At 42.6% G+C, this 21,171-nt stretch overlaps 1 protein-coding gene across 4 annotated transcripts; it reads right to left on the reverse strand.

The window, feature by feature from the left end:
- Nucleotides 1–1,186: 1,186 nt before the first annotated feature.
- On the reverse strand, nucleotides 1,187–19,988 carry LOC115154780 (MAP7 domain-containing protein 2). Of its 4 annotated transcripts, XM_029701355.1 has the most exons (19): nucleotides 19,551–19,988; nucleotides 17,101–17,202; nucleotides 16,362–16,472; nucleotides 15,878–15,955; nucleotides 15,501–15,664; nucleotides 13,481–13,580; nucleotides 12,535–12,620; nucleotides 10,311–10,431; nucleotides 9,120–9,241; nucleotides 8,870–8,985; nucleotides 8,349–8,785; nucleotides 8,078–8,228; nucleotides 7,783–7,942; nucleotides 7,532–7,636; nucleotides 7,364–7,423; nucleotides 6,974–7,016; nucleotides 5,604–6,219; nucleotides 4,265–4,517; nucleotides 1,187–2,617 (listed from the first exon to the last, which is right to left on the reverse strand). In XM_029701355.1, the coding sequence occupies exons 1-19, from the start codon at nucleotides 19,594–19,596 to the stop codon at nucleotides 2,573–2,575; spliced, it is 2,916 nt and encodes a 971-aa protein (XP_029557215.1). In that variant the 5' UTR covers nucleotides 19,597–19,988; the 3' UTR covers nucleotides 1,187–2,572. The 4 variants fall into 4 exon arrangements, with proteins under 4 accessions (XP_029557215.1, XP_029557212.1, XP_029557213.1 ...); XM_029701352.1 differs by lacking the exons at nucleotides 15,501–15,664; nucleotides 15,878–15,955; nucleotides 16,362–16,472; nucleotides 17,101–17,202; nucleotides 19,551–19,988 and having other exon boundaries at nucleotides 10,311–10,436; nucleotides 12,540–12,620; nucleotides 13,481–14,216; XM_029701353.1 differs by lacking the exons at nucleotides 12,535–12,620; nucleotides 15,501–15,664; nucleotides 15,878–15,955; ... (1 more) ...; nucleotides 17,101–17,202; nucleotides 19,551–19,988 and having other exon boundaries at nucleotides 10,311–10,436; nucleotides 13,481–14,216.
- Between the last annotated feature and the right edge of the window lie 1,183 nt (nucleotides 19,989–21,171).

Genomic DNA, 21,171 nt, shown 5'->3' on the forward strand with positions numbered 1-21,171 from the left:
CAGTGGCTTCCCGCATGCGCGATTCATTTGCAGCCTGGACAGGGAGGGGTGAACATCTCCGCTCTGACTGCAGCTGGGAGGGACTGCTGCGCGAGGACTGGGCCGCCTGTGAGTGCTTTGGGACGGGTGTGGGGCCCACGGCAGCACCCGCTGCTCATTGAGAAGCGTAAGAACGATACATGCTTTCACGTCAGTCTCAAAAGTCTCCAATAACACCAGAAAAAGTTGATAGATTTGTCGCTAGTCGATTTAAAAAAAATGCAATTTGACCATGAAGGCCTGATTCACACAGTCTCCTCTGAACAGTTGATGTTGAGATGTGTGTTACTTGAACTCTGTGAAGAATGTTTTTGGGCTGCAATCTGAGGTTGGTAACTCTAATGAACTTATCCTCTACAGCAGAGGTAACTCTGGGTCTTCCTTTCCTGTGGCGGTCCTCGTGAGAGCCAGTTTCATCATAGCTCTTGATGGTTTTTGTTACAGCACTTGGAGAAACTTTCAAAGTTCTTGACATTTTCTGGATTCACTGACCTTCATGTCTTAAAGTAACAATGGACTGTCATTTCTCTTTGCTTATTTGAGCTGTTCTTGCCATAATATGGACTTGGTCTTTTACCAAATAGGGGTATCTGTATACCACCCCCTACCTTGTCACAACACAACTGATTGGCTCAAACTCATTAAGAAATTCAACAAATTAACAAGGCACACCTGTTAATTGAAATTAATTCCAGGTGACTACCTCATGAAGCTGGTTGAGAGAATGCCAAGAGTGTGCAAAGCTGTCATCAAGGAAAAGGGTGGCTACTTTGAAGAAGCTCAAATATAAAATATATTTTGATTTGTTTAACACTTGTTTGTTTCCTACATGATTCTATATGTGTTATTTCACAGTGTTGACGTCTTCACTATTGTTCTACAATGTAGAAAATAGTGAAAATAAAGAAAAACCCTTGAATGAGTTGGTGTGTCCAAACTTTTGACAGGTACTATGTATTTGTTTTATACCTACAGGGGTCCTAAAATTCAAAATCAAATAGCTAAATGAGCCATAGTATGACCATCTTAAAACAATTCCATATGTCAGTTTAGCACCCTCCCCCCCAGTTCCTCACAGTCTTAGACGCTAAATATTTAAGTGGCATAGTGGCCTTCAGATGCAACAATATACAAATCACAACATACATTATTGTTTGAAGGTTTATTAAATGGTACATCTATCATCTTATGCTAATGACCCATGCACAATGTTTACAATAGTTCCATTTTTTTTATTAACTGCTATGCTGCTTTAGTTAGAAATAAGACAGACACACTACAATAGGTTTGAACTGTTAAAATGTGTTCTCTATAAACCTGATTTTCTAAATCCCTGGTTGCTTAGTCTTCCAAGTACAAATCTTGCCTTCTTTTGGTGCATTATTTATCAAAACACAATACAGTCCAAGTGGAACCAGTGACTGACCACTCACATCTGTGCATATACACACCGAAATAAACTTAAGTTGGACAACACAGCATCCTGCAAGCCATGATAGGTTTTGTCCTTGACTTGTAGCAATCCAAGTCACCAATCTAACATACAAATGATACCAGCTCAGAGGTTTCAGACTTTTGAGGGATCATGCATAGCTCATCACTTTGTAGATCAAGGAAGAAAAGATACCACAAAACTTGCAATGCATGGGTTGATGGCAATCTGGATTATAATGAGGAACGTTATTGTACAGATACTTTATGTCGACTTTTGAGTTGCAGTACTATTTGACCTGGGTTCAAGTATTATGGCACACATGCTACAAACCCAATCACACAGCATGTTGGAAACATACACTGTGACAACAAGCTTGAGTCTCTTGGGAGTTAATCATGTCCAGGGAGATACGAGCTAGCCTGAGGCATCCACAGCCAGAATTGGAAACCGTAGACTTTTCAGTGGAACAATCTAATTGAATGATCAGTGCATACTAAACTACATTAGGTGGATTCAGAGCAATATTACACTTTCAACCATTAGAGGAACAATACTGCAATAGCAAAGGCAACTTACTAATATGATATTCTACATCTGTATATGTGGGGTCTTTCACTATAAAACAAATATTTAAGGAGACGATATCACCAGTTTGTGCTTCTACCCAACTACAGAATAAAAGCTTTGGTTTTCAAATGAGATTTAACTAGCTTACCTAACTGCTTTAGATCATAACAGGCAGTCAAGAGTCAATTACTTCATGGGCACTTCCTTTCATTGAGACGTACACACATACACCCACGTTTCAGACACCACACTAACAACTGCTCTAAGCGATACATGGCATGACACCGATATCTATGACTATCATTACGATATTATTTGACAAGTATAGTAAATCTATTAATATTACTGTCACTTAAGTTCCATTGTCCAAGGCTATGAGGACAGATGTACTGTAGGAGAAGGTTGAAGGTTAATGGACATTCAAGGTTGGAGACCAAAAAAGGAGGGTCAAAACTACATTCAGAGTGCTTTCTCTGTCTCATCTCAAGAGGTGCAGAGACTTCCATCCTCAATAACATTAGACAACGCAGATCATTTCCCTCTGCTCCTTCCATCATGGCTTGCCAGTCCAGGGTTCTGAAATTAAAAAAGTCATCATAAGATTATGTGTGTTTGAGAGAAGCTACCCACAGGGCACAAACTGGTTGAATAAATGTTGTTTGAAAGTAATTTGCCAACGTATTGTGACTCGGACTCCACGTGGAAAATACATTGGATTTGAAAAAAGTCCTCAACTGTTGTTTTGAGGGTGAAATTTCAACCACAGGATATCATCATGGTAACCAAATTTCAATGTAGACAAACCATGTATAAAATATGATGAATTTGTACCGTTAAAACAATGTCAGATCTCCAACGTTATATTCACTATCAGAAAAAAACTATAGGCTGGGCAGCACCTCCTACTGGAGAGTTGATCTACCTACAGCTTCCCTTTGGTCTCCCACCCAGGGCCCATATAGCATTTGCAAAGTCATCAAAAGCTATGGTTTCAATTCAACCCAGAATTCAACTAAAAATAGACAACATAATAGGCCCAGTTTCAAGCTCTGGTTGATTTCAAATGTAATGATATTGAATTGTGTTTGGTTGACAACACAACCAAATATCAACTTTTAAAGAGAGGTACAGTATATTCTGCTTGGATAGTTCCATCTGCCACTGACTTAGTCTGGCTTCAATTCAATTTTGTCTCCATCACAACCAAAAATAAAAGTTAAAGAATATGTTTTCTTCTATAATTTGTAGACAAATTGGAATTAAAGCAAGACTAAGTGAGTGGCAGATGGAAGTATCCAAGCGGAATATAAATCTCCTTCAAATGTTGATATTTGGTTGCATTGACAACCAAACACAATTCAATTTAACTTTTGAAATACAATAAACAGCCTATTAACTTGTCTACAAGTTAGCAACTAATATGTTGGATTCACACCTCTAACTCAACCAAAAATAAAAAGTTCTTGAATGGGATTAAGCCAGCGGCTCAGATGTACCTATGGATAATTCTATCTCCTTTAAAATGTTGATATTTGGTTGCATTGTCAAGCAAACACAATTCACTATTACTTTTATAATACAGTAAATAGTCTAGAGTAAAGGCTCTTTTACAAACTAATGTAAAATTCAACCTTTAAACGAGTAACAGATCCATGGCCACATTGAGTTTACTGTAAATAGAGATGTATTCGTACGTAATCGTATAAAGTGTGTATGTTCAATATAGCATGCAAAGGTCATAGCAGGTCTGTGGATATCTTCATAACTGCTGTAACAATCTGCGCAGTATCTCAAACGCCATTGATCACTTGCACGATGTACTTTTATTGTAATCTTAACTGCAATCCAGGTCATTTGGTTCTGCAATTAGATGTAGCACAGTGATAACACAATCTGTTGCATAAATAAACAAAATATCTGACATTGTATTCCCACTAGAACTTTGCTGTGCTTTTAGATGGTTGAAAGCTTAGTGGTGACACATTGGAAATTCAACTAACTTTTGGCAGTCTTTTTGAGTGGGTGAATATAGGTTGTAATCTCATTGATCAACGTCTCAACCAAATATTACCCAATTATCCACTTTGCAATGACGTGATGTGCCCAGCGTGTAGTGTGAGCACTTGAGATGCTAGAGTGAGAGAGGTATTGTGGCAACTTGAGCGGTGTGTATTTTAACATGTGAGTGTAAGATATTATTCTCATTGTCACATGCATTTATACCTGGCGACTGGATGTTGTGCTTGTGTGAGGGTGGAGGATGAGCTTGGAATCGGCGCCGGGACTGCAGAGCCCGTCGATCAGGTTCTTGTTGCAGTCTCCTAGTCTGTCCATGGGGGAGAGTTTGGGGTAGGCCACATGGCCCGTCAGGTCCAGCAGATCTTCCAGGGCTCGGGCATTACTCGTGGCGTTTTCCTGGACCTCATTGACTGGGGAGAACTCTGGGATGGAGATAAGTTCCTCCTTGGAAACTGGGCTGAGAGGGGAAGAGGGAGCAACATTTGTGAATATCATAATGGTATACTACTATGACCATGTCTGTACATCTATGGGGCATGCTGTCCTTGGGTAATCAAGGGCGTATATGAGGGGAATCATTTATTATGCAAATTGTTAAACACAAAGCCATTTTTACTATCAATATTCCTCAGGGTATGAGGAAAAAGCTGTGGTAAAGCTCAGGGTCCAAATAGGATTCTGATGAGACAATATCACTAATACTCTAAGAATAACAAACATAGATGCGGTAAAGAGGTCATTGGAACTCGACCAAAGCAATGGAAACGCGTGGGGGAAAGATCCCGAATGTCCTCATTGCACCCCAGCTATTGTTTATGTGTATTTCACACTAAGTTGAGGTAGAAATCTGAGTATAATTCTTGATGGATGTCAACCCCAATACATGTTCATGTCATCATCACCAATCAACTCCATTATGCTTAAAAAACAACCTACTACCACCACTGATTTCTGTATGCTAGCACTCCTGGCAGCTTATATGTGGCTCCCTGTGGCTCAGTTGGTAGAGCATGGTGTTTGCAATGCCAAGGTTGTGGGTTTGATTCCCACGGGGGGCCAGTACAGAAAATAAAAAAAAATGGATGAAATGGAATGTATGTATGCATTCGCTACTGTAAGTTGCTCTGGATAAGAGCATCTGCTAAATGACTAAAATGTTATATGAACAGGTGTTTGCATTTATTAATCACTTCTTCTAAACCTGAAAAGGGACAACTTACAAATGTTATGCAGCAAAAACAAACGTGTATCCCAATCTGACTTTAGTAACCCCATTGTGGGCCTGCTACAATACATCAATCATGACGGATTTTACAAATATCCACTTTGTTAGATCAGTTTTGTTGACTGTGTGCCAATCCGGCATCCTTCTTCTATCTCCCACGGTCTGCTTTCCATTGACGTCTTTCTCGCATTTATAGCTAGGTTTCTGGCATGGTAGGCAAGTGTATGCAAATGTTCATACTAACCAGTATCTCTAGAATTTATTGGTTCCCCATCATGCATTCCTGTAGATAGAAATGGCCTTGCTCTGATGGCTTACCTGACCTCCATGGACTGCACCTCATCATACGCCCCACTGCTCTTCACATCCAGAAGCTCCAGGTTGATGAGTGGAGGTGGGGGTTGGCCCACTGGTAGGAGTGCCAGGGACAGTTTGTTGGGCTGCACTCCTTGTCCGATAGTCTGTGTGGTCAACGTCACATTTACTTGAGTACTCTCCTCGGTTTTGAGCTGAGCAGTGGCTTGGCTGCTCACCTGGGTACCCTCCTGTTTCTTCACCTGTACATTCACTTGGGGAACATCCGGTCTCTTTGTATTATCCAGCTGATTCATTTGGTCAGTGGTCTTTGCATTCACTTGTGCATTCTCCTGCTTGGTCACGTGGGAAGTGACCTTTCCCTTCACTAAGACACTCTCTTGCTTGAGAGCCTGGGCTGCACCCTGTCCATTTACTTGTTGAGCGTCCTGTCCCTTTTCCAAAACATTCTTCAGTGGGGTCACCTGATCAGTGGCTTGCCCCTTCACCAGGGCAGTGTCCTGCTTGTTGACACAGGCAGCGACCTGCCCATTAACCTGAGACTCAACTTTTGGGTTTTCGTGCACATTCACCTGAGCATTAGCTCCAATGTTCATCTTTGAGTTCATCTGCATTTCCCCTGTAGAGAACAGAAATATCACATTGCACAGGACTATTCCCCGAGAAAGAGCACCACATGACCTGGCCAAGGATGGCTTAAATTAAAGAGATGCTAATTATACACCAATCCCATGCCTCCTCTAAAATCATGTCAGGCTATTTAAGCGACCTACTGAATCTTACTGCGACAAAAGCATTGTCACATTAGTTAAGTCCATGGCCCTAACCCTAACCTATATGCACCACTTTGGGAACATTTCATGAGCTACCTTTGCGAGCCAGAGGGGCTTCCAATATCTTGTAGACACGCAGATTTGCTAATGTCCTCTGTTCTACATCAGCTAACAAAATAAAGAAATGCATATTGGTCCTTCTCTTTAATTGCATTACATTTTCTAAATATATAAAGTTACATGCTGAGGGCTGCATTGTGGCAGGGACAGAGGAGTTATAAATAGCCAAAGACCTTGAATGGATGGCCTTGAATACAATCTAGGATGCAGAGGGAATCTGATCCTCTCCTGAGGATAGGTATTGGAAGAACACTGCTACATCACAGCCATGCAGGAGTCTCCTATATTGATGGAAAAGTACTGGGATCTCTCACCCACCAGACTACCCATTGCTGCCACTGGGTGGGACTCCTACTTGCCTACCTGGTTAAATAAAGGTGAAATAAAATCAAAAATAAAATGTATACATTCATAGTGTCTTTCCTGCTGGGGTGAGCAGGCAGGCAGAGTATCAGTGGGTGAATGGAGTGGGTCACCTACCTGGTGGTGAGACAGGCTGAGTCTCCACCTGCCCCTCCTCCTGCTTCAATATGGAACACAGATGGAGGCAACATCTATTATTCCACAGCAAATAAGAGGACAATTATGTATAGTATTGTGTGATTAAGACCTGTGGTAATCAGGACGCATAAACCAATGTATCAACAATGATACAATTTAATCATGATAATGATCACAACATAGATATAAAAACAAAAGCTCTTGGGTGGGGTGGGGGGGGGGGGGGGGGTACAAGCCGCAAAGCGTATCCTGTATTGGTATGCAATACCTGACAAGATCACAAAACATCACGTGGGTAATATAGGAGTCAGCAGGTCTCTTTGCTTGAGGCGTGCAGAGCTATGAGAACGGCAGGCATCTCTACAGTACCTTCATCTCTTCCTGGTTCTCATCACTCTTCCTGGTTCTCTTCATTATCTCCTCAATTCTCTGTGGAGATGTAGCAACATACAGACTTTGATATGTACTGAGTGCTGCAGACTGGGTATCAGATATACTGATTAATTCAATCATAATTGAATTTGGAGTCATAAAAACCTTCTTCCTCAGCTGTCTCTCCTCCTCCTCTTGTAGCTTCAGTATCTCTCTCTCCTGACGCTGACGCTCTGTATCCTTCTGAGCCTGAAACTCGCCCTCTTCCTTCTGTATTGATAAAGATGCAGGATTTATGCTTGGAATAATGTAAGACATGTACTGTGCATATACACAACGTTACACACAAACATGCACATACACCAGAGAAACATATCACCATACATAAAGTGACCCCCCCCACTGTGACCCCTGACCTCTCTGTCCATCTGGACCTGTAGCTCCTTCTCCCGGACCTCCCTCTGCCGTTTCTCCTCTTCCGCTCTCCTCCTGCGGAGGTCCTCCTGTCTGCTCTTCTCCTCCTCCTGCCGTGCCCGCTCCTCTGCCTTTCTCCTCCTCAGCTGCTCCGCCTTCAGACTGAGTGACACAGACAGACATGACGACTTACAGTATACCCTCCCAGTCACAGACACGGACAAGCAGACACCATCTATGCATCATGTACAGGCACACAGAGAGACACGGTGACATGGTGGCACACAGTCTCCTTACCGTTCCTTCTCCTCCTGCTCACAACGTTGTTTCTCCTCCAACTCCTTCTGCACCCTGGCCAGACGCCTCCGCTCCGCTAGCAGTCTGGATGCTTCCTCTGCGTTTGTCGTCCCGGCAACTCCTTTCCCCGTTGTTGTCACTGGCGATGGCTCTGTCACAAAGACAACGGCAGACATCAGTGTGCATTGAAACAGGTGCCCTTTTGACAATGCACTGATAGGTGTACTTAAATATTGACACACAAAAAGATTGGTAAACAGTAGAGTTTCACCTGTGCTCTTATCTGCATTCAGTTCACTGCTGGTGGACTTTGGCATCTTCTTATCTGGGGTGTCTATTTTGGAGGCTTTCTTATCAGAAGTGTCAGTCATAGAGTCCTTTCTTTCAGAAATCTCACCTTTTAAGTTCTTACCGGGGGTCTCAGTTTTGGGGGATCTCTTTTCTGGGGTCTCACTTTTGGGAAATCTCTTTTCTGGGGTGTCTGCTTGAGAAGACTTCTCAGGGCTCTGGATATCAGACATACTTTTCACAGGGGTTTCTGGCTTGGAGACATTTCTGTCATTGATGTTGTTGTGACTTTTGGCTTCTTCAACATGTCTATCCTCCTTGTTGCCGTCGGTAACCGGGGTGGTGGGTCTGTGCCTGATGGGAGAGGGGTGGTACTGGCGCACAGTGCAGGGAGACTGAGTACGGCTCTTAGGCACCAACCTACAACCAGAAGGACATTATTATCCTCTGTCATAGTAACTAGGACATACCACACGGATACAGCAGCAGGACAGTGAGTCTTACTTGGGGGTGGCGGGGGAGGCTGAGCGTCTGGTGAACATGGCTGGGGATTCTGCTCTTCTCACGGAGGAGCCTGTCGCTGGGGAGCCAGTCCTTCTCTCTCTGCGTAACCTTTCTTTCTGAAAGCACACACAAGATAATGTGTGTGTTTCCGGATGTAATCATGCCAACATGGCCCTACCAACTGCTAGCAGGGTTCTGCACTGGTTTCTCTCTATTCTATAACCAAGTGGGTAGGTAAGACAAGTCTGACCTTGGGGGTTTGAGGGGTTGAGCGAGATCCTCCTGGTGACTCCTCTGGAGAGCCCTGGAGCCTCCGTCGATCAACCCGGCTTGGCGAACCCCGATAGGGTGACCTGTGGGGGCTGCAGGGAGCTGCACAATGACAGGCATCAGAGGTCAGAGGTCAAAATAATAATTATCAAGTGAAGAAGTATTGTAGTCAAAGGAGATACAAAGTAGTAATTCTATGTTTTTAGATCAATACCCACAGTATAGGTGGAGGACATTAACAATACTATAAATTGTTTAAATCAAATCATACAAACTATTTTGTCTTTCACATGTTTATCTGTGGCAAGTTGGAGTGATGTGCGGCATGGACACACATTTCATTTAACTAGGCAAGTCAGTGAAGAACAAATTCATATTTTACAATGATGGCCTACCCCGGCCAAACCCTCCCCTAACCCGGACCATGCTGGGCATTGTGCACCGCCCTATGGGACTCCCGATCACAGCCGGTTGTGATACAGCCCGGGATCGAACCAGGGTTTGTAGTGACGCCTCTAGCACTGAGACGCAGTGCCTTAGACCGCTGCGCCACTCGGGAGCCTAAAATAAATCACAAATACTAAATAAAATTGCATGTGGAAAAGAAAAACATCCACACACGCTATTGATTCCCAAAACGTTTATGCTAACGCAACTTTTCCTCTGCCATATTATCAGAGGTGTAGTAGCGGGTACTCGCACGTAAACGTTGTTTATTTACCTTTTTTATTTTACTCAGGCATTTACCCACCGGAAAAATGGATCGAAAGTATAGGGAGCATTACTTTACTCCTTGCGGACGGCGATCTGTGTTTATCCACCTATTTTTTTTACCACTACATATAAGACATGCCCAACTAAGCAACACTTTTGCAAGTATCTTAGCATGTAGGTATTTCTTCTCCTTGTCACACCAAAACATTGTAGACAGCAGTCCCACCAGGAAACACGCATATCTACACCCTCAGACACACGTTCACAAAAGCCAGACCTTGACATAAATAAAGTGGATAAACAAGTGTCTATCTGCAGAACTACAAATGCTGTCATGCATTCCCTAGTCTCTTCATCACCAATGATGCAAAGTTTCTAGGGGGTATTACCTGTCTGGGAATATTTACTGCCAATGTGCAAAAAAATAGTCAGTCCAGATGTATTGTCTAGGTGTTACCTGTGCATCGGTGGCAGGGCAGATGGAGGTCTGCTGCACTCTGGCACCTGGCCATAGAGGAGTGAGTGTGGGTAAGGAGGCGGTGGACCATCAGGTTCTCCACAGAGTTCAGGTGACAGCGCTGGGCTGATGGAGGGGTCAGGGGTCAATGGAGGTGTTGGGAGGAGGGGACGGAGATGAGGATGACAAACAAAACAACGTATGACCATGAGGGACATGAGACAGATAAATGAAGGTGCGAGAATCACATGGGGAGGAGGAGAGGGCTAAGAATACTAGTTCTAGACTAGTGAGTACAAGCGGAGAATGGAAAGGATGTAGGATGGGTCTGCCTCAAAAATATTTTGACACTGACAATGATAGCTATTAGCAGTGGTGGTGGTGAGTAACAGATGCAGAAGTCGTAGTGTATAGGGTAGAAGTAGTAGTACTAGTGGTGATATAACGAGGAGGACTAGTAGTAGTAGTAGTAGTAGTAGTTGTGATATAACGAGGAGGAGTAGTAGTAGTAGTAGTAGTGATACTACCGAGGAGGAGTAGTAGTTGTAGTACTAGTGGTGATACTACCGAGGAGTAGTAGTAGTAGTAGTAGTACTAGTGGTGATACTACGAGGAGGAGTAGTAGTACTAGTGGTGATACCAACGAGTAGTAGTAGTAGTAGTAGTAGTGGTGGTACTAGTGGTGATACTACTGAGGAGGAGTAGTAGTAGTAGTAGTAGTAGTAGAAGTAGTAGTAGTTGTAGTAGTGGTGATACTACCGAGGAGTAGTAGTCGTAGTAGTACTAGTGGTGATACTAACGAGGAGTAGTAGTAGTAGTACTAGTGGTGATACTACAAGGAGGAGTAGTAGTAGTAGTAGTGGTGATACTAAAGAGGACTAGTAGTAGTACTAGTGGTGATACTCACGAGGAGTAGTAGTAGTAGTAGTACTAGTGGTGATACTAACGAGGAGTAGTAGTAGTAGTACTAGTGGTGATACTACAAGGAGGAGTAGTAGTAGTAGTAGTGGTGATACTAAAGAGGACTAGTAGTAGTACTAGTGGTGATACTCACGAGGAGTAGTAGTAGTAGTAGTACTAGTGGTGATACTAACGAGGAGTAGTAGTAGTAGTACTAGTGGTGATACTACAAGGAGGAGTAGTAGTAGTAGTAGTGGTGATACTAAAGAGGACTAGTAGTAGTACTAGTGGTGATACTCACGAGGAGTAGTAGTAGTAGTAGTACTAGTGGTGATACTACAAGGAGGAGTAGTAGTAGTAGTAGTGGTGATACTAAAGAGGACTAGTAGTAGTACTAGTGGTGATACTCACGAGGAGTAGTAGTAGTAGTAGTACTAGTGGTGATACTACCGAGGAGGAGTAGTAGTAGTAGTAGTAGTAGTGGTGATACTAGTAGAAGAAGTAGTAGTACTAGTGGTGATACTAGTAGAAGGAGTAGTAGTACTTTATCAAATTGGAGGGCTACCTGTTCCTGTGCATGTTGAATGCAAATACTGCTCATCACTTCATTATTATTGGGTTGTTTTCACTCATGGGGATGGGATGGGCTCTCTGAAATGAAAAAATAACACTAACTATTTGGATAGGTGATTTTGAGATTGGTAAGATGTATAAAAACACTGAGAAAGTCCAACCTCAACCAGAGTGTTTTGACTGAGTGACATATGCCTTCAACAAGGAGGGAGAGGAGGTTTCAAACAATGAAAAGGAGGAAGTGAAGTGGTGTACATGTCCCCTGTGCCTTGGTGCTTTGTGTACTGTAAATTCCCTAGTGCCTGTCATTTCCTAATGGATATCTTCTTCACTCTGTATCCCAAAACCCTACATCTCTATTGTCATCACAATGCTTGCTCTTTTTCTCGAACCAGGATCGACTTGGAAGTACCAAAATATAATTAAGACATCAAGATACCCAAGCTGAGCACACACACACACACACATACCCTCACACATGCAGTAGACATACAGATGTCAAAAATGTATAAAAAGCAGCAATTACACAATGTCAATGTGTAATTGTACAAGGTACACATTGACTTTTCACACATATCCTCATGCTTTCTGATTCAGCTGTTGCACATGCATTCTGGGAAATATACATAAAACCTTTGAGTTGGCATGACATTTCCCCTCAAGCCAAACTGCCATGAGAGCAGTGGTCATTGTGGGGTGCAGAGAAGGAGGGGGCAGGGGATTGGTGGACCGAATGGGAGGGGTTCATAACATTACCGGATTCGCTGGCAGCAGGAAGGGGGGCGGCGAGTTCATGGGGAAAGGTGGAGGCAAGGAGAGGGGCATTCTCACAGTCACCTATAGGCAGCAGGCGGAGCAGAGCAGAGAGAGCATAGCGTTATGACCAGAGCAGCCACTTGTGTCTTTACCTGATGACCCCCTGATACACCTCTGCATCCAGCAGGGCGCTCCTGAAGACAACTGGGGAGGTAAACCCATGCAGCAAGGCTGGAGGCAATGAGCAGGCCAGGGAGAAAGGCTCTCTCTCTCACATACACACCTTTGTCCTCCATATATCCCTCTATGACCCAATCCAAATCACACGTACAGTACGTAAGTCATAAACATATTCAGAAAACTGTATGAAAATCAGCATCTAGGTTTTGAACATGTTTTTGTATCCCAGTCCTCCATCCCCCACCTCCATCATAATCCTGATAAATGCAACAAACTCCCAGTGTCCCAGGATAGAAGCCATCAATAATGCCCTGAAGCAGTAACCAGTATGTTGTCAATTTTAAAACTGTCTGGTTTGCTCCCCTCAGGGTTGACTGGACTGATGACTATTTCCATGGTTTACGACAGGTCTGGGACAGGCTGACACAGAGACATCACTGTCTGACCTTGAGTCTCGATTAGAAGGGTAGAGGAGCTATCAGCTAGCAGCAGCTTCCCCCAAAAATACCTATCATGTGTTAGTATATCTGATGGACTACTTGTGTGATTTGTATCTGACAGAGAGCAACACCAAATTTGAATCCTATCACTTTAGAAGCCAGAAGGGACATGCCAAATTGAATTAGCCTAGAACATGCATTGCTGTCCCTTCCAAAAGTCCCTCCCTCCCTCCATGCCTCGCACCATTCCTCCTTCCAGTCACAGCTTCATCATTCACACCTCATTGCACCCTCATCTCCAGCTCCCCGTTGTGGACTCACCCTGTGCTCCTCCAGGTCCGCCCCACGTCCAGCGTTTGGGCCTCTGCTCCAGCTGCAGGCTGCGTTCCAGGGAGCGTTTCATCAGAGCCTCCAGCCGCTCCTGGTTGTGCCGTTCCAGGACCGGGAAGACAAGGGACTCTGTCACTGAGCTGCTCCCCTGGCCACACAAGGACCAGTCTAGTCGCTCCATAACCACAACCTCTCCTCTGACACAGCACAGTGCAGTCTTAACAGAGCAGGCAGATAAAGACCACAGCTGCTTGGGACTCCACCCCTCCGATCATACACCCAAGCAGACACAAAGAGGCACTCTGACACATTCATTCTCACAGCAAGCAACAGTATTGACAGGTTGGAGAATAGCTCCCCTTTCCTTTATCTGATATCCCCCCTCCCCCTTTTATTTTTCTGGTTGCCTGTTCTACTCAGACTTCCCCGAGTAAAATATTTTCCTTCCAAGCTAGTTAACCCTTCCCCACCCACAGTGTTGCCATAGTACACAGCCCAACAGAGCAGGAGACAAAGCCATCTGGTGGGTGATCAACCATTGCCAACATATCTCCATTTAAATGTGCTCCATCTTTTCCTCCTATCTAATATCCCTGCTCTTCCTTTTCATTTCTTCCTCTCAAACACATAAAAGACGTGGACATGTATCGGCAAATGGAGATACACACAGATGGAGCCAGCACAATAACAAAATGTATTAATCAGAATGACCAAGCACGGGTGAAAAAGTAAAAAAAAAAAACATCTTAAATGAGTACCACAGAAAAGAAAATGTGACATTAGCCACACCCCATAGGCTCCTCCTGCATTTCTATTGGTCTAAAATGACATCATCCAGAGGATATAGTTCATTTAATGGGAACATTGCCAAGGCAAATGCTGTGTCGTCCAAAACATGTCACAAAAATCCTCATTGTGCATACATTTACGAGAGCAGACAAAAATGATAAATCATGTTATTTCACGTCATCTTTTTAGACCAAATTAAGTCTTTCTTTACAGTTTAAACGGTGAGATCAATGTAGGTTACAAATCCTAACAATAAATGGCCTTAGAAAGTGGCAGCGTGTGACATGGTTTAAAAAGACAGATCTGTGGATAACTTTGTGCTCAGCAGATAGCTTGGGACCCATCGAGGAATTGAGGGCAATGACAAAGCAGGATTAGGATCAGATTAAGCAAATGGAATGACATAGATATTCATTGAAGAGTCTGATGAGGTCCCTGGGATTTACATAAAACTCTACACCAGCATTCCCAGAAGCCAGTGTTGACTGGTGTGCAGGGTGGGAAGGAGTAATCTGGAAGGGGAGGGTGGGGGTTGAAAATCCTATCTAATATCTGATTGGGAGGCAACGTTAAGTACAGAGCATACTGTAATTAATGATCCCCAGGATTTGAGTAAATTAAAGAGCATATGTCCCTGTTTATCTTTTAGAAGGGGCTGTTGCTGTACTTGCCCACACATACATTCACATACAATCAAAAACAGTACATCCAACCAGTACAATAAACATAAAAACTTTTTACTGAAACTAAACTGGAGGGGAAAAAGCTGTCTGAGTGTGAGGACAGAGGGTGACTACATCATGCACTGGAGACAAAGCAATCTGAATATAGATGTAGTGCAGGGTTCCCCAACTGGCGGACCGCGGGCCGAATTTGGCCCACGGGTGATCTTATTTGGCCCCCCAAGTTTACTGAGGGAAAAAATATATATAATAATAAATAAATAAATATATATATATATACTATATATATTACTATATATTATTATATATAGTAAATCTGTTCCCAGAGACCTGATCGTATACAAATGCATGCAAGTTTTGAAATTATTACATTTTTTGTCAAATATTATATCGGTTTGGGCATCTTGCGGTCAATTTGCAGTCTACAAATTATTTGCAATTATGTTCCAGCCCCCTGACCGTCCACTTAAGAAAAAACATTGTTCGCGTCTGACTCTAGTTGATGATCCCTAATGTAGTGGCTAGGTGATGAGTCTGACCTTCTCCTCCTCCAGCCTCTGCCTCCTCTTTTCCTCCACAGCAGCTCTGCGGAGCTCCTCTCTCTGTCTCTGCTCCTCCAGCTTCCTCCAGCGCTCCTCCACAGTACGCTCATACTGCAGCTGAGCCCGCCGCTCTTTCTCCCTGATCGCCTGCTCTCGCACCGCTGGAAACACCAACCAACACATTCAGATTACGACCCTCTAAAACACCATTATAACAACCCACAACAATTCCAGAGCTTTGCTTCCTTAAACTGGCTGCCGGTTCTATAGGGCAAAATTATAGAGCATTTTTGCTAACCTGCTACAATACATATATTGGTTTCAATAAGAAGTGATTTCCATCACATTCCATCACTGTCAGGAACACCACTTACCTAGACCTTTATCTCTCTCCTCACGTCTCTCTTTGGCTAAACGCATCCTGTCATCTGTCCTCAGATACCCTTCCACGTCTGAGAGAATGGGAGATAAAGATCAACACAGAGAGAGAAACAGACAAGCTAGACAGAAACAGAGCAAGGAGAGACATTCCAAAGAGATAGTGAGGGAGAGATGTGTTTATAGAGAGGACCCAGTGAGGGAGAGATGTGTTTATAGAGAGGACCCAGTGAGGGAGAGATGTGTTTATAGAGAGGACCCAGTGAGGGAGAGATGTGTTTATAGAGAGGACCCAGTGAGGGAGGGATGTGTTTATAGAGAGAACCAAGTGAGCGGGAGAGGTGTTTATAGAGAGGACCCAGTGAGGGAGGGATGTGTTTATAGAGAGAACCAAGTGAGCGGGAGAGGTGTTTATAGAGAGAACCCAGTGAGGGAGAGATGTGTAGGGGAGCTAACAACCACAGTGGGGGTGGGACTTACACTGTTTACCTGCATGATTGTTAGTGTTGTTGCCTGGCAGAAGTAAAGTGGAGGGGAGCCCATTGAACTGGGGCCTCTTCTCTGTGACCGAGGGTGGGCTTAGCACCTCATCTGATATAGGAGAGACAACAGTCCCCACAGTTTATCAGCAGAGGAAGGCAGTGCTGTACATAGCACTGAACTGCAGTACTACTTTGAGACTGCAGAGGGAGACAGTGCCATGCTCTTTGTTCAGTGAAAGTAATGTTCAGAGGGTAAAAAAATGATTGCAGCCAGGGCAGTAGATAACGTAAAAGGTTGGATGGATTGTGTATGTGCAATGTTTAAAAGGTGTCCCAGCAAAAAATCTATTTAACATTTAATCAGTTGTTAATCAGTTTATCAGTATGATAATTCCTAAAGCAAAAAGATCTTGCCTTTGCCAGAAATGGCACTCTAAAATATGATTTTAGGCCAGTTTATTTTATAAACATCTAACTGTGCTTTCGTTGTGGTCACTGTAGGAATCTTGAAAAACATCTTGGTAAAAAAAAGTGTCTTATAGTAACCCTTAAAATGATAAAATGACTCAACAATGACTCCCCTTGACATGCAAGTATCAAAGAATTCAACTCCACCCATTTCTGACATGGTAAATTGTGATTGTTGTAATTATGGAAAGTACCTTTCCAATTCAGATAAGCGCCAAAGAAAATCCTTTTAAAATGTTAAGAGTGTGGATGAGAAATCGGCATCTTACTGTGTTTCGCAGCTAGGCTCCCTGGATAAAGTGCCACACGGGCTGGGGAGCCATGGCCGTTGCTTTGGGATCTCTTCTCTGCAACTGATGGTTGAGTCAATCCTTTGGCGGGAGAAAGAAGCAAACACATGAAGAAGAAAATAATAGAAGACAGGTAAATAAGTCTAGGATAGATGGTAGGCCATTGTTTTATTCTGGACTAGATTTAACACAGCAGCCATAATCTGGCCCTGTTACTGCTGCATCACTCACAAAAATCTAATACAGCTCCCAGACAAGGAGCGACCCATCAAATCACAACATTGGGTTGTACACTGCATATGTTAATATAATTTACTCGTAGGAAACTAGAACTAACCTAGGAAGTCAGGGGTCCTTTCCCAGACCCAGAGTAAGCCTATTAATTAAAAAGCATTTTTGATTGGGACTCTCAATATCCTGCTTTTAGAGTAAGACCGGCCGTACAGGTAGGCTACTAACACCTGTCACATGTCTTTAACCATTGATGAAAGGTTTGTGACGTTATGTGCTGGTGAGAATCCATGTTTAATGCCCCTCTTTAAATATGTGTCCACTCCATAACAATAAGGCCTCAAAACCCAGATGCAGCTATATGCGTTTGATCATCCCTAAATTCAAGGCTACATTCTGGGCTTTTTGAGTACAAATCACACTTTTTTGCTCACATTGGTACCAACCAAGTTTATTACAGTTGTGTTCTTATTTCTATTTGTTTTTTCCATTTTTATTTAAAATTCAGTTTAGTTTCAGACCTGATTTGCTAGTTTTTTATTTAGTTTTAGTTTTATCAATATATTTCTTTGTAGTTTTTATATGATTTAGCGTCAGTTTTAGAGTTTTGAGGGACAGAAAGCATGTGTTGTATAATTTTTTGGGATGTCACTTCTTGCAACTGTGGAGCAGTAATACTTAAGCGATGAATAAGATGATGGGTCAGGTCATAGGTCAGGTTTAAATGATAAAGTAAATCTCAATGTGACTTGGATTTAAAGGGAATAGCGTCGAGACTGATGCCAAAAAAATAGGGTGGAAACTCTCTCACCCATGTTAACACCGATCTACTGCTTTTTAACTTCAGTAGTACATGTAAGAATAAGATTCTTCTTACATGTACTACTAAACGATTTACCTAGATGATTTACTGTAAAAAAAAATGTTTTACTGTAATCGTAATGAATGCATAAACGAATGGATGAATAAAATTCATTGAGTGGAGATGGGATTTGTATTTCACAGTATATTACTGCAATGACATGGGATTGGTGCAAGCAGGTTGGCTAATATAGGTAATGTGTTTACATGTTACAGAATATCAATGAATATTGTGTTTTATATCATGTACACTTCCAGAGGTCTTAACAAAGGCTTCCAAACTGGCAGCACCAGAATAGCAAAATGATGGGGCACCATTTTATTTGATCTTTATTTAACTAGGCAAGTCAGTTAAGAACAAATTCTTATTTACAATGACGGCCTACTCCGGCCAAACCCCGATGACCCTGGGCCAATTGTGCGCCGCCCTACCACAAACCAGTTAAATTGGTATGGTTAAGAAAGTTTAAGGTTTTCGGCACTCCAAGAATCAGGTATTCTACTGTATTCTGTGGGATGGAATAACGGTACCATTCAAAATACAGCAATTACTTCCCCGTTCACCATTACTTCCCAAAATGACCATCATTTACAGTATGCTGCAATAAAACTTTTCACAGTATTTTACTGTTGATACTGTCCAAATTACAATATGAATTACAGTTGTTACAGTGTAGTGATAGTAACGGACAAGCCAGGTCTATTTGAAACATCGCCACCTCCTGGCCGCATTTTACCCACCAGATTCAGTAGCTAGAACCCCCCCCTCCCCCAAAGTAAAAAAACAACAACTAAAAAACTAAAACCAAAACATTTTCATTCTGGTTTTTATTTTAGTTAGTTTTGGAGTTAAAGATACGTTTTAGTATAGTTTTAGTTTTTCAACCGGGTTTATTCATTATTTTATTTCAGTTTACTAAATCGTTTTTTCATGATAGGTTTTAGTTTTAGTTTAGTATAATAACATTGGTACCAGCGACAGAAAAACATCCTTGGACACCAACATCTAGGCTATGCGGGTTAATATAGATCAAACCATATAAATACGCGTAATGTAGTCTGTGCCAGAGCCAATCAATTTGGCCATTAAAAATGTGCGTGTTGTCCTTCTGCATCTTGATGATTTAACAACTAGGCTATTCAGCTTTTATTTAGACAGCTGGTTATAAAAGCAAACGATAAAAAAAAATGCCTCGGCTAGGCTTGGTTATAGCCTATGCTAGAGGATGAAGTGAAATTCACAATTTGAGGATGCAGAAATGTCATAGCAAAAAAATAAGAAGAGAAACATTGGATATTGTTAACAATAGACCGTTCGTCTTTTACCCAGCTCTTACCTGTCAGGGCACCACTGGATGCTGCATTGACTGTCGTCTCCGCCATCTTCGTAGTCACCGGCGGATGCCACCAAACGTATGTATGAAATGTCGTAAACACCCCGCAGCGAAAGGCTCCAAATCAAGTCTAGGGAAACAGCATCGCCAGCTTCTACCTTCAGGCGCAGGAGAACATAGGCTACTCTATCAGGGGATGTAGGCCTATCCGTTTTGCACTGCCTCAGCAATCAATATGTATGCTCGCCCGGAATGCTAACGGTGCACAGGCGGCCAGGAGAGCAGGAGGGTATTCGGATGAATGCGGTTATTGAATGAGACCATAGGCTACTATTAAGTGGGCTATTTTGAAGGTAACATGTGATCGTATCTGGTATCCTTGGTTAACTGTTGGAAGACGGAGAGAAAATGAAGAGTTCCAGTTCAGCGCGTACTGGATGGAAATTATGAATATTCGACAGCGCAGCAGTGCTTCGCCCGCCGGTGTTGTGCCGAAAATCTCTTCCCTGACAGAATCCCCCCCCTTCTAATTTCCTTAATTTTGTGACAAAAATCAGATTCAAGTACTTTCTATAGAACAAACTTCACGTCAGGATAGGCAACCGAAATGAATAATGAATGTATGTGTGTTATATTAAACAGAGGGAATAAAATGTTGGCAAGCAATAAACATTTCAGAACAACTATGGCTGAATTATTATCCTTACACTTTCAAAAATACTAGTCGAATAAGACGTGGGAGATATGACGAATTTTGGCAAAGAGATTTATTTATAGACTACAAATCAGTAGCGGATTTCAACTGGGGGGGCCAAGCTGGGGCCAGTTGTACTGTTAGAGGGGCCAGTTACATTAGACGTTATTGTTGTCATATCACTTTCTTCACTGCATTGCAGGCAAAATACCATGTTCATAATCATCATCGTTGCCACTGTCTAATAACGGATGTAAAAAAAAAGAATGATAGCAAAAATTAGTTATGTAAAAATGATTTCATACTCCACATTTAGGGGGGCCAAAATTGTTGTCACAGGGGCACTGCCCCCCCAGAACCGCTAGCGATTTAGGTACGGGCGACATGGGCAGCATCTTGCGGGCGGGCGTTGGGGGTGTTCGCCCAGGGCGCCATACAAGCTACAACCGCCACATACACTTGAAACAAATAGCCAAACCGAAAACTGCAGACCAAAATGTTTTCTGCTACTAAGATCAGTGAAATGTTGGCTAAACTGACAACGGAGTGCAGAGCAGAAATCTAAACTAGCAAGCAAGTCGCAGCAATGAAGAACGCGAAGGGGGGGAGATTTTCGGCACAACACCGGATCCGCATTACATCAGTGTAGCCTAATTAAATGCATGAAGTCAAAACTAATTATTGAATTGTGTTCAATAGCTTTAAACGTTGCCATTAAATAACTATACTGAACAAAAATAAACATGTTAAGTGTTGGTCCCATGTTTCATGAGCTGAAATAAAATATCCCAGAAATGTTCCATATGCACAAACAGATTATTTCTCTAGAATTGTGTGCAAATTTGTTTACAACCCTGTTAGTGAACATTTCTCTTTTGCCAAGATAATCCATCCACCTGACAGGTGTGGCATATCAAGAAACTGATTAAA

Source organism: Salmo trutta, chromosome 19 (assembly GCF_901001165.1).
Source record: "Salmo trutta chromosome 19, fSalTru1.1, whole genome shotgun sequence".
NCBI classification, from domain to species: domain Eukaryota; kingdom Metazoa; phylum Chordata; class Actinopteri; order Salmoniformes; family Salmonidae; genus Salmo; species Salmo trutta.